The sequence below is a fragment of the Protopterus annectens genome, chromosome 12.part0 (genome assembly GCF_019279795.1).
Source record: "Protopterus annectens isolate FY-2018-M chromosome 12.part0, PAN1.0, whole genome shotgun sequence".
In the NCBI taxonomy this organism is placed as follows: Eukaryota; Metazoa; Chordata; order Ceratodontiformes; family Protopteridae; genus Protopterus; species Protopterus annectens.
In genome coordinates this window covers 1,513,489,591-1,513,504,075 of record NC_056746.1, presented here as the reverse complement: position 1 = coordinate 1,513,504,075, position 14,485 = coordinate 1,513,489,591, and the positions used below count along the sequence as shown (strand labels likewise).

The following is a 14,485-nucleotide window of genomic DNA, read 5'->3' as shown; positions in this document are numbered from 1 at the left end:
CTAGTGATCCACAGAAACACTGAGAAGCCGCGTATTAGGTGGAATTAGCGTTCGAAGGAAATAACAAGCAAACAAACAAGCATATAAACAAAGCTAGATTCAGCAGGCCAGGATCTAGTCTATGCTACAGCAAACAAGGTGTACCAATTTCAGTAAGATACAGTTCAAATATTCAGGCACTATAAACCTTTAACCAGAAATTTCCAGCTCAGAAGGGCAGAGTCCAGCCTCTTCTCCCACAAGAGTGCAGACCACGAACCTTCTTAATGTAAAATAACTGGCCTGAAGCCCAAGTGCCTAAACCAGAACTAATACACTTTAAGAATAACAGACACTGGGCTCTCAATCAGCAGTTCCCAACTTAGAAGGATGAAAGCTACCTGTCCTGCCACCACAGTGCATGCCACAAACCTTCCTAATATACAACAACTGGTCTGAAGCCCAAGTGCTTAATCCAAAAGACTTAGAATGATAGCTACACTTTAATCAAGTTACTACCAAGCAGTAATAAATACATTTGAATACTTTAGAGAATGCCTGGATTAGTGCTCAAGTTACACAAACAAAGCTAGATCCAGCAGGCCCGAATCCAGTCTATGCCACAGCAAACAAGGCGCACTAACGTCAGTAAGAAGCAGTTCAGATATGCATGCACCATAAGCTTTTAACCAGAAATTCCCAGCTCAGAAGGGCAGAGTCCAGCCTCTCCTCCCACAAGAGTGCAGACCAAGAACCCTTTTAATGTAAAATAACTGGCCTGAAAGCCCAAGTGCTTAAACCAGAATTAATACACTTTTAGAGTAACAGACACTGAGCCCTCAATCAGCAGTTGCCAACCTAGAAGGATGTAAGCTACCTGTTCTGCCACTACAGTGCAGACCACAAACCCTCTCAGTGCAAAACAACTGATCCGAAGCCCAAGTGTTTAAACCAAAAGGCTTAGAATGAGTTACACCAAGCAGTAATAAATACAATTGAGTACTTTTAAGATGATGCAAAAGTAAAATAAAGTAGGTAGAACCACAAGTACAGTAAAAGCAGATGAAATTTTTTTTTTCTGAACAAGTGCTGAGATCAAAGAAACAGATTTGAGTGCTGAAACTAGAAAACTGGCTAATTATAAGAAAAAAAACTAAGCTAGAAGGCTTCCCTCCAACACAGAAGGGCTTGGGGGCTCAGAAGCCTACAAATAGTCTATACCACTTAACAGGAAAGGCAGGAAACAAGCTTAATTTTTTTTTTCTGTTTCCCAGATGCTCTCTTTGTACACAGTAGGAGTGCCTGAAATCAGAATTTGATCTCACTGCACTCAGTTGAGTGAGCAAATGAGATGGGCCCAGAAGGAGTAACCAAACACAAATTTACAAGAGGGGCGGGCAGTTTCAAGGCCACTAAGATTAACACCAAAACCAAAACAAAAACAGGGAGGGTGGGTGGGACTAACTGAAGAGCAGAGTCAAAACTTCCAGTTCAGTTAATATTCCTGCAACACAGTTAAAATCAATTTAAATACTGTATTTTTTGAAAAAAAAGTGCAAATAAAGGTACTTAAATTGTCTTATACATCCAGTTGAATACAGCAAGTTTTTAGCCGGCCAAAGCTGAGGTTTTTAAGCAGAAAATATTTCACACTGCACCACTTAAATAGGCAAGGACAGGAAATCAAAGAATGTGGCTACCCCCACACCTGTAATTACTAGCAAATAACAAAATTCAGCAAACACTGACTAACTTCCAGTTCAGTTAATATTCCTGCAACACACAGTTAAAATCAATTTAAATACTGTATTTTTTTTTGAAAAAAAAGTGCAGATAAAGGTACTTAAATTCTCTTATATGTCCAGTTGAATACAGCAAGTTCTTAGCCGGCCAAAGCTGAGGTTTTTAAGCAGAAAATATTTCACACTGTACCACTTAAATAGGCAAGGACAGGAAATCAAAGAATGTGGCTACCCCCACACCTGTAATTACTAGCAAATAACAAAATTCAGCAAACACTGACTAACTTCCAGTTCAGTTAATATTCCTGCAACACACAGTTAAAATCAATTTAAATACTGTATTTTTTGAAGAAAAAGTGCAGATAAAGGTACTTAAATTCTCTTATACATCCAGTTGAATACAGCAAGTTCTTAGCCGGCCAAAGCTGAGGTTTTTAAGCTTATTATTTACCAGCTTATTATTGCTTATTATTTACCAGCATCTAGTAAAACATGAAAATGACGTAACTAGAGACTACCAGAAGAGTTTGCTAGGTCATCTAGCACATTAATTCTCTAATGAACTATTTGTTAACTATTTTAATGTCTCAGTAAAAAAAAAAAAAAAAAAAAACTGTTGAAGACAGAGAAGTCTAGAGACACAATTTATAATAAAAACAGCAAATGGTAGCAACATTGTTTTACTTTATGTGGGTCTATATACTTGTCTTAAGTCTGGACTTTAACAGACAATACAGACAAATGTGGTCTAATTTACTGTTAGCGGGTTAGTCATGAATGTTGGGTTGCAACTGGAAAACTGTAGAGAAAGTACAGTTGTGTAAAATCTTACCATAATGGTAGAGGTCCTTCTCTTCACTTTTGCGGTATTCTTTTCAATAGGGATACCCTGCCAAGGGCAGCCCAATGTTCTGCCAGTATACCAACACATTTTGGTTATATAGGGTATGCTGTATGTCACATGTATGCTCCCTGCACAAGGCATAGGGCATAAAGATCATGTCCGGATGTACCATCCTCAGAACTGAAAAAGCCCCAGTAGGAATGACAGTACAAGGATAAACACATGTAACAAACACATTCAGAAAGAAAAAGTACCAGGGGGAGGAGGGAGGGAGGGAGCAAATACTGCAAAATTGAAGAGAAGGACATCTACTGTTATGGTAAGATTTTACACAAAGGTACTTTGTCCTTCCATATCACTGTTGCAGTATTCTTAACAATAGGGAGAGTGCAATAGCTCAGGAAGAAGACTGGGAGGAGGAACAGCCAACACAATACTGTAGGATACTATGGAGAATGGCCCTGGGAAAGCCAGCTCTGACCATAGAAATTACATCCAACTTACAGTGCTTAGTAAAGGTATTCATAGAACTCCAGGTTGCTGCCTCAAGAATATATTTAGTATCCAAACCCTTGAAGAAAGCACCAGAAGAAGCCACAGCCCTAGTAGAATGAGCCTTAACGGAAGAAGGAAGTCTCTTCCCATGAAAATAATAGTAAAAATAAATGGCTTTAGATATCCATGAAGAAATGGTTTGCTTAGAAACAGCCAAACCTAAAGACCTAGGATGAAAAGAAACAAAAAGCTGTTCAATTTTTTTGAAAAGTTTTAGTCTTATCCAAATAAAATCTGAGATGTCTGTGCAAATCCAAGGTATGTGAATTCTTCTTAATAGCAAACTGCAGAGAAGGGAAACAAGTGGGTAAATGAAAAGACTAATTAAGAGACAACTAATTAACCACCTTGGGCATAAAATAAAGATTAGTATGAAGGGACACCCTGTCCTTATGGAAAACTAAAAAAGGGGGAACAGCCATAATGGCTTGCAGCTCAGACTGGCAGAACTAAGAGCCAAAAGAAGAACAGTCTTCCAAGAACAATGCTGTAAGGAAGCTGAAGCAGTAGGCTCAAAAGGAGGCTGAGTCAATTTTTCTAAAACAAAACTGAGGTCCCAAGAAGGAGAGGCAGGCTTCCCGGGAGGCTTAATGTGAAGGACGCCTTTAAGAAACTGTTTGGCCTCGGATGTAGAGACTAAAGGGGGAGTCAAAGGCAGACAGAGGTAGCTGATAGGTGGGCCTTAACAGAAGAATATGCCAACCCAGCATTGAGAAATGCCCACAAATAAGACATAACCAAAGGAACATCCACAGTAAGTGGATCCAGGTTAAGAGAAAGACACCAAACAGAAGACCTCTTCTATTTGGATAAGTAAGATTTCCTAGTATAGGTTTCCTGGCCTCCTGCAGGACCTGAAGCACATCCTCAGAAAAAAGGTGTCTGTAGGGGGATCAAAACCCTATTATCCACTATGTCAGGTGAAGTGTGGACAGGTAGGGATAGATGAGAGATCTTTGTTTTGTATGAGAAGGTCCACCCTGTGAGGTAACTTGGATGATTGCCCTAGGCAAGATGCAGAAAAAAGGGAACTAATGCTGTCTGGGCCAAAAGGGAGTCACCAGCAAGATTTTGGGTGCATCCTGTTTTATCTTGAACAGGACTTTCGAAATGACAGGAAGGGGAGTGAAGGCATAAAGAAACATCCCTTCCAAGAAAAAGAGAGTGCGTCCACCTTTCAGGACAGAAGGCATGGGACTCTGGCAACAAAATAGAGAAAGTTGTCTGATCAGAGGGGAGACAAATAGATCAACTTGAGGAGTACCCCACTGGTGGACAATGTCCAGAAATACATCCCTGTGAAGCATCCACACATGGGATAGTGTTATGGACCTGCTGAGAGAATCTGCCACCATGTTCTGATCTGAGGGAATGTTAAATGCCTGAAGGGTTACTGGTAGCTAGCTACCAAACTGGAAGGGCTAACCTGCATAGGAGATAAGACATTGCCCCCCCCCCCCTTGCTTGATGACATACCACTTCACTGTGATATTGCCTGTGAGAATCTTGAGAGGACCTGGAAGAAAAAGAGAATCAAAAGCCTGAAGAGCCAGCAGAAGAGCTCTTATCTTTTTGATATTGATGTGGTCTTTCTTTTGCTGAAGTGACCAAAGGCCTTCATAGGGATGAAGGAAGCCCCCCATCCCACATCCAAGGCATCTTTGAAAAGTTCTTGAGAGGGGGACTGGAGGTTGAAAAGGAAGCCCTGGGTTGAGGGACAACTGATGAATCCACCACTGAAATTCCAGCTTGAAGCATGGAAGTAGAGGAACTAGAAAATCTAAGGTAGGAGAATGTTGAAGCCAAGCTGACTTTAGAAACTACTGAAGCTTTCTCGTGTGGAGCTTGGCTAGAGGTAGGTTAGGAATGGTGGAAGCCATGTAACTTAGAGCCCTCAGAAATTCTCTGGCTGTTAATGAAGTCAGAGGAAGAAGGGATTAAAGAAAAAAGCAATGAGAGTTAAGGGCTTGGGAGGAGGCAGGGATGCCAGCCTTGAAACAGTTTGGATCCTGCAAAACATGACCCTGAGAAGGAGTCAGGAATGACTTCTGGAAATTTACAGTAAATCCCAGGCTTTGCAGGAGAGAAATGGTAAAGTGTAGAGGTAAAGTGTAGATGTTGACGTAAGATCTCTTGACAGGAGGCCTGAATAAGCAGGTCATCCAAGTAGGGAAAAACCTGTATCTCCTTTAGCCTGCAGAAATCAGACACAGGAGTGAGGCATTTGGTGAAGACCCTTGGGGCAGCAGTAGGGCCAAAAAGCAAAGCACAGTACTGAAAATTCTAGGAAGCAACAGAGAAACATAAAAGCTTCCTAAAAGGGGGATGAATAGGAATGTGGAGATAAGCATCATTGAGATCCAAGGAAACTAAAAAAGCCCGAGGAAGCTGCAGAGAAAACAAGGTTTGAAAGGATAGCAACCAAAAGGAAGGGATCTTCTAAAAGCTGTTTAGCTGAGAAAAAATCCAGACTGGGTCTCTAGGTCCCTTCTTTCCTGGGAACTAAGAACATTATGGGGTAAAACCCCTGCCCCCTGTGAGGAGTTGGAAACTATTGAATTGTTCCTTGAGCCAACAGGCCCCGAAGCACCTGTGGAAAAAGGGCAAATGGCCAAAGGGGGGGGGGTTCAAAACCATGTAATAACCCTGGCGAATTATGGAAAGAACCCAGGAGACTGGTGATATTTACCCAAATAGGAAGGAATAGTGAAAGACTCAGAGAAAGAGGAGTGTGACTGAGAAGAACAGGATAGTCAGACAGCACCTGGTTTGTCAGGAAAAGCAGACTTCTGGGTAGAAGGAGTTTGGATAGCCTTAGCAGAGGGAGCCCCTTCTACCACCCTTTTTTACCTTTGGGGGGGTGTGAGACTCTCTATGGACAAGGGCAGGCTTATTAGGATAATTCCTCTGAAACTTGGGCATGGGGAAACAAAAATATGCTTCAACTCCTGTAAGGCCTTGCCCTTTTCATTCAGGGACTTAAACAACTCTGCAGCAGCACCAACAAACAAATGCTTATTATCCAGAGGAGCATCCATCAGTTTAGCTTTGATATCATCAGGTAAAGGCTGAAGTCTGAGCCAGAAATATCTCCTCAAAACAGAGCTAAAAGCAGCAGCCCTAGATGAAGCATCAGGTGCATGATAGCTGCATTTAATGGAATGGCGAGCTACTTGGGATGGCGACCCAAGCAAAGTAAGAGCAAGAGCAGAGGCCTTTCTCTCAGAATCATGGAGATCAGAAATTGCCTGACAGGCTTGACAGAGAAGAGCCAAAACGTACCTAGTCATGTGTGTCTGTTAGTTTACAGCTGTAAAGGCTAGGGTAGCAGAAGTATATACCTTCTTATCTAGTCTCTCCATGGTTCTGCTATCCTTATCAGATGGCAGCAATTTAGTAGAAAGCAACAATTTGGAAGGCTTATCAGAAGCCACTGACACCACAGAGGGGTCAGCAGCAGCACACTTGTATAGAAACTGGCAGTCCTCAGGCACTTTATAAAACCTATCAGGATTTTTGGGAGCAGAGGGCTGAGAATCAGGAGCCTGAGAGGTAGTAGAAAAGGCATCCAGCATGGCAGCAAGAACCGAAGAAAAAGCAAAACGGCCTAGAAGACTTCATTTGCAAAAGCTCATAGTACCTCTTCTGAATGTCAGACACTTGAGCACAGTCCCATTTGAACAATTCCATCATTCTGGAAATAGTATCACCAAATGAAATCTCCTCAAAAGGAGAGGCAGGACTGATAGATTCCTCTTCCTCAGAACCATAGTCAAATGGCAAAAGAATCCGGGAAGAATAAGTCAGCGATTCATCATCACAATCAACAGCATCCCCCTCGGTAGAATCCTGCTCCCTAGGCCCCTTAAGAAGCTTAGATGACCGAGGGGGAAGCAGGAACTGGAACACCCTGTGGAGGCTTGAGATCCATAAAGGCAATAAACAAGCCTTGACTGAAGTTCTGCCATTCACTCTGAGGATCTTTGGGAACAGATGAAATATGTTTAGTTTTCTGCTTATTTTTGAGTGGGATGTCAGCCTTGAAAAATTGTGGAGGCTCTGACCCTGACAACACTTAATAATGGTAGTCAGGCCCTCTTCCCTAACTAAAATTTGAGGAACACCCCTAGCCCCATCAGTAATAACCAACAATGGTTCCTGCTTTACATCCAAAGCGGATATCTGCAAAACCTCCATGCACATGCGTGTCATCAGGTCCATGCTGGCCTCCAAAGTGGTTGTGGCATTATAATTTGAGAAAGAACCTGGAAGCTCCTCTGGGATTTCACCAGCCTCAAGAGAGATGTCTGGGGAGGTGGTAAAGTGGAAGAATCTGCTCTAACTTTCTTGTTTTTTTTTGTAGATGGCTGGCTCTTGGGCCAGGAATATCCTTCAATGGTATCATTAGCCAACAATTTAAGTCATTGGTTCTCAAGATAAATCACTAGGAAAGAACACTGACTCCTCAACATCTTAGGGACAAAGAACTTAAAATCTTGCAAGACATACGATATTGTGAAGCACCTAAACAGAACAAATATTACTCGTGATGATCTTTATGAGAAATCTATATCCCGCACTGGCATTTCCCATTTCTGGATGAAAAGAAACCCAAGAACCAGATTACATAAGATAAATAAAATCAAAAACCCCAATGGGGTACTTATCTGAAAGTGGTAGAGCCAGCAGACGAACTAGCATTCAGACCAATGATTGAAGATGACGTTCGGACTGGTGGCAAAGAAGTTCTAAGGATGGTACACCTGGACATCACCTTTATGCCCTACACTATGCAGGGAGCATACGTGTGAAGTACAGCATACACTTTACAATCAAAAGGCTTTGGTATACTGGCAGGACTGTGGGCTGCCCTTGGCAGAGGATCCCTATTGCAAAGAATACTGCAACAGTGATATGGAAGGACATCTACTAGTAAGGACAACTGTGATCTAATCTAGTGTATTTGGCATGAATGCTGGGTATAGTTTGAAACCTTAGGAACCTGGGGAAGTGGTCAGAAAATCTACAAGTTACTTTGTGTGTGTGGAGGAGTATTAACCTGGAAAGACAGTAGCCTGTGGATCTAAATTATTCTCTGACAAACTGTATCTGTATGCCAGTGGCATTTAACTTACCAATCTAAAAAACATGCCAGTGAGCTGTGATTGATATAACCAACTACTTATTTCTAATGATCTGAAAGAGTCATAGAGTCAGCAGGTTCTGAGGCACAGAGGGATAAAGAACTAAATGTGATTAAGATAATCTGAGACTGACTGGTTACCTGGGCACTACAAGACCTAACCATGGAGGCTGGAAGTAAGCAGCAGTCATAAAATCACCAGTCTTGGGTGTTAGGATGGCAGCTGAACCTGCTGTGTGACTGACGCCCTGGGAGGCCAGATTTCTTACCAAATGCACACAGGAATGGAGATGAGCACCTACCATGCAGTTTAATTGGTTGCTGCAGCAAGCATAAGACATCCATAAAAACATGAATACTAAACAAGTCTGCATTGTGAGGCTTCTGTGTGTTCAAACTGTTGCAGGAGGAAAAGAGTAAAGCCGAGGTGTACAGATAATCATGATGGCTGCCTGGATGACCTGTTAACAGATGTCACTGTGATAACAGGAGAAGCATGCAAATGGGGGAGAAAAGCTCCAAGAAAAAGTGGCTGTATGGTTGGGACAAATTGTCAGCAGTTACAATAATGAGCCAACATTAAAAATGCCATGTTACATCCATCCCAATGCTGTCAACTAATATTTCACTCCCACAGCAACCCAATGAACAGTTGTCACCATCCACAGAGTTTATTGTGCAAGAACAGAATGGAATTATATTGCTAGGCATTTCTTCTGCATCTCTCACACACACATATATGTATGCACAAACACATGCACCTACAGACACTTTACAGTCACCAGTCCACATAAAACATTTTTCAGAATATGAGAGAAAACCTATGAAGACATACAGGACATGCGAACTGCATACAGAAGGCACCCCAGCTGAGAGGCAAACTAAAGAACCTTTTCCTGTGAGGTGATAATACTATTTTCTGCAATGCTGTGTGACTCTTGCAATCAAATTAGACATTCATAAACTAATGAGAACATGTGTATAATATGTATCTACAGGTTTTGAATTTTACATTCATCAGATATTTTGTGATAAGTGAATTTGTACAGGTACAATATATAAAAAAGAAAGTAAAATGATATTTCAACAAGCAAATAGCATTTGCAGCTTTCTACCTTTAATGTTAGACATTACTCTAATTTACTTTCTTGAGGATTTCACAATTGGGTTGGAGGGTAATTTGTTGATGTCTGTTACTTGCCATAACTCTAAACTTTGCCACACCAGAAAAAGTCATAACTAGTGGTAAATTACCAAGTGAGTGTTAGATTGCCTTGATTATTATGTCAGTGCTGACGTTTGAGAGGGATAACTCGGCTAGACATTCTATGTTATAATTTTAGGAGGGATAACTTGGATAGGCATTCTATGCTATACTGCTTGTAATTGTTAATTTTGCCTCCTTAGTAAAAACTGTGATTCGTATTACTTTAACAATCAATTTGTCCCATTTTAGGGCACACTGTAGACATATAGTTAAATATTGTCTAACGCTTTGTGTCTCTTTTCTGCACCAACTTAAAAACGTTTTAGTGTCTATAGGTGTATTAACTGTTATGTACATTTTACATGACATTCATTCTCCTTCTGATATTAATGTCTGTTATTAATGTCATGTAAATTTCATGGCATTTATATTTTACTTGTAATATCTATTACTACCATATTGTTTTTTCTCCCTGTGGCCTGGGTTGTGAGTGAAAAGGGTCATCTGAGAAGTCACAAACCTGATTAACAAGCTGTAACTATATAAATTTTGCGGTTCTGTATCACAAAGTCGAACGTTAAAAACATCGAACACACTTATGTGGAACTCTAAAAACCGAAACCACAGAATGTGACACGGACAGGGAAAAAAAAATCGCTGCTCCAAAAAAAAAAAAAAAAAAAAAACAAATCCACAGACAAAATAAAATGAGGGCTTCGCGCCCCACAACCCCCCCCCAACATAAATATACCAACTCTGAGATCGCACCACAGTGGAGGAAAAGGCAAAGTCCCAGCAATGGCCCAGAGATTTTTTTCCCTGTGATTTCGATTTTTACAGTTCGACTTAAGAGCGTTCGCTGTTTTTAACATTCGACTTCGTGACATAGACCCAAATTTTGCTATATTACATTAACCCGTGTGCATTCAATGTGAACAGTTAACTCTGTAATGATGTCCGTTATATACATTATTTTGGTGAAACTTTTTAAAGAATTGCTTAAGCTATCCAGGCATACTACACTTACTGGCTGACTGAAGTCCAGTTCTTTCAACACAGCTTTCAATTCTTCCCTCCGTTGCAGAAGGTACAGATTCTTATCCCAGGTATATCGGTAATCAGACTTGTCATCACCAAACTCTGTGCCTGAAAAGACAGGACTTTCAGTGCAATAAATGTCTTGGCCTTAGTCAGAATTGTATGTGCTGCAAATGATTACACCATGAAAATGTGTGACACAGAACTTTCCTGAAAACAGGCACATTAAGTTACATTTTTTAATGACAGAATCATCAACCAAAGTCGATTAAAAACAAATGGTGACCTGATTTTGGTACAAGATCATTTAGAGATGACAAGCTGCTTAACTATATATGATTAAAAAATGCAATTTGAAAAAATAGTCTAAGAAAGCAGAATAAGAGGAGGAAACTGCAATAACCAAAAGGAAGTTATGTGAAATGTGAAAATTAACAGTGTCATCCATACCTTGGGAATAGCAAGCATATAAAAAAATTCTGTAACTTGTATTCAATAAACCCTAAATAGTTCTCCACATCCCCTTCTCTCACATTCTGACTTACATAAATTATTACATAAAACAAAATCATTTTAAAGAGGTGCAGACCTTAGTATGGCGAAACAAGGCATTTTATATTTTTTTCATCTGATTTTATCTAAATATAATTCTAAAAGTATATCAGAAATAAAGCACTTGAAATATTGATTAGAGTTTTTAATGATGCTTTTGTTCTTCTAATATTTTAGATTATTGATGCTGTATATTAGTTTTCATAATTGTTATGACTGTTTAACAACATACATGTCACCTTAAAGAGGCAGTTTTAAAGTATTATACATATTTGAAAAAGTCTGCAGTATTGTAAAAAATTGAAGGTGCTTGTTTTATGTATATAGAAATCTTTTTCTTTCATAGTTTATGCTACTTTTTGTTGCACCCCCCCCCCCCTCCAGACTTTAACCAGTTCAAATGTTAACTTTTAGGCCTTTACGGGTTCAGTTTTGCTTTGTTTTTTTCCATTTTTCTTGCATATTCATACCTCTCGACCTCATAGCACAAGAAATCTGGACAAAGTCAAAATTATTGGGGGATCAAAGGCCTAGAAATAGGGACAAATATTAAATATTGTTCGTATAAACTTAGAAATTTGCCGTCATTATTTAATGAAGTCACTGCTCACTGATTTCCCAGAAAACCTCAAGTTTTATGAGGAACAGACCAAAAATATGAGACAAAAATCTGGAGAGCTGAGGGCTATATTAATGTCATCTTAGGTGACCTTGGAAGACAGGACTCAGTTAAGTTACCTGTGGTTTCCACTTGGAGATGCCCTCAATATTTATACTCTAGCTCACAACAATTACTGGAATTGTGGATCCATGTTGTGAAGGTACTGAGGAAGATGTTAAAACCAGTAGTAACCTCTCCCTTTTTTGCTAATAAAAATGGCTCTGAATCTTCTGCTGTATCCTACATAGATATTAACTGGCTTTATAAGGAATTGGAGACCAAATTAATTAATTAAGTTAAAATACGTACTTTGGGATGTGACATTTGTTGGGACAGCATGAAAACCAAGCACAAACTAATAGGTTTAAGAGTGATAAAACTACTCAGTGATAGCAACTATAAAACCTATCTGTAGAAGAGCAGGAACTGTTAAATAAAAATATAGAACTACTTATTGTAAATGATTGCATTCCTTTCCAAATAAAATCCTGAAAAAATATTTTTTTGTGGCAGTATGCATTACTCAGAATAGGTTTTAGCAACTAACTGAGATTACACAAAAAGCTAATCTATAATGGCAGACAACAATGGCCAAATATACACATAGAAATTACAAAATCAGCAGTTATTCAACTTAAGTGGTACATTTTGGAATATTCTTCCAGTCAATAATTTACACACTCTGGATGTCAGCAAGATAATGCAACCATTCCTTCTTTGTCATTTAAATGACAGCTCAGACTGCCACACTTCTAGAAGGTTCTTGCCTCATGATAATTACCTTTCACATTCCCATGCTGAGTAATACAATAGGGCTCTGTTCATACAGAATTTGCAATAAAGACAAGGTCAAAACACAATGATAGACTGGTTGACTAGGAGAAGAGCTAGAAACATGCAATGTTCCAGAATACCCTTTTGTTTAAAACAAAGCAGAGCTGTGCTTTCTTATCTAGAGTTGCAAAAGCATTTATAGCATAGTATCTTAAATAATTCTCAAAGATCAGAAACATTAGAAAAAGCAGGTTTCTTGTGACTTAAGTAACTTTAAGTGCAGTATATACTAAGGTTGAGAGTAGTGACTAAGAAACTGAAGAAACTGCACCCAATCTGCAACCTCCTTTATTTCAACCAGATGTCAAACAGCTTCTCTGGGCACCTTTCCCACTAAAGTGATATCCAAGCTTAGCCCAAACAGACAAACAAGCAGTTTACAAACAGATCCACAAGGAAGTCTCCATCCAATCATTTACAGCAGAGTGGAAGGTAGCCATATCAAGAGCAACAAATTCAGACATTCCAGCCACTGAATGCTGAAGACTGGGAAGGGGGGTGGACTATGGCCACAGTTATCTCCATAATAAGTGCCAATGCTGTTCTTAAAATATCTAAACTAGTGTTTATTTTAATATAATTTAGTAGTCTGCGCTAGGCATTAGCTATTCTGACAGAAAACAATTTGTACATCTCTCATTCCAAATCTCCTACACAGGTTGTCCATTGTTTGTATACTCTATCCCAGAGGTAATTGCCTCTAACTGCCCGATACACCTCAAAATGTCTCCTTTAAATATCATTATATTATATACACTGTACAAATTCAGATAGTTTAATCGTTCATGATACCTTAAACTTTCTCATCCATGGGTGTCTATGGTATAATTCTGCTGTACTTTTTTCTAATTTACTTGTGGTAGTATTCTTATAATTTTTCTGTTTTATTACACACTCTAGTTTGGTTCTGGTGTAATTTACAAATAATTATTTAACTGTTTCTGATTTCCAAAACATTATGAATCTTTTTATATAGACCAGGGTTTTATGACTACCATTAACCAATTGGTTGATCTGAATAAAATCAATGCTAGACCTAGGTCCTTAACTGAATCCACAGTTTGAATCACTGTGTGCTTTATTAAATATTCACCCTTGTATTTATGACTCCTAAATTTCATATGCTTAGTTGTTGATGCATTAATCAGCATTTTATTCTTCTGAAACTAACTTGACAATTTGGTCAAGTTCTTTTGCAGACACGCTATTTCCATAACAGGCATCTTCTGCTTTATCCATTTACAAGTCATCTGCATACAGACTTTAGAACACGTCAGATGAAATGATAAATTGGAAATCTACAACCTAAACATATATAGGCCCAGGCCAGAGCCCTAAGGGATAACCTGGAATATCATCTGCCCAGTTGCCTTTGTTTAATTTCTTCAGATGTATAGGCTTTTTATATACCTTGACAGGAATGGGCTCCATTCCTAAGTTAGGGCATACTTAAAGTTCAGCAGATGTGTTTTACTTCAATCTTTGATGCTTTTCTCAGCACCAGCAAGCTACACAGAACTGCCTGTTTCTGCAGTTCACAAGGATTTACTCATATCAGTAGCATCTCTAAATACGCCTGAAAATTCTTTTTATTAGCCCAGTTACTCCTACTACAATGAGAAGTATCTGTGTTTACATTGCTCTAGTTTCTGCTTGCATGTCTTGATGTTTTACCAATTTATGTCTTTGAAAGCCATGCAGCTATCCATCTTATCAAGATTTAATACCTAATTATACTAGTTTATTGTTCAGTGTTTTTTGTGTTTGGCTCTATGAAAGCGTGACGATAGGTCGACATAAATTATATCATAGCGCACTTTTTCATTTATAGCTATTATTATACTATTATAGAACATTATGTTACAGATAATTGTAGACCTTTTCACTTCTGACAAAAACTTATCCAAAAATAACCTTCTCCATTATTTTT

The 14,485-nt window shown here is 39.1% G+C and overlaps 1 protein-coding gene across 1 annotated transcript in view; it reads right to left on the bottom strand.

Annotated features, from left to right (window-relative positions):
• LOC122817266 (MYCBP associated protein) overlaps window positions 1-14,485 on the bottom strand; it is a 2,683,797-nt gene that overhangs the window by 1,445,442 nt on the left and 1,223,870 nt on the right. The window contains exon 8 of the mRNA XM_044090481.1: window positions 10,498-10,616. Within this exon, the coding sequence (XP_043946416.1) occupies window positions 10,498-10,616 (119 nt within the window). The remainder of the gene's footprint in view (window positions 1-10,497; window positions 10,617-14,485) is intronic.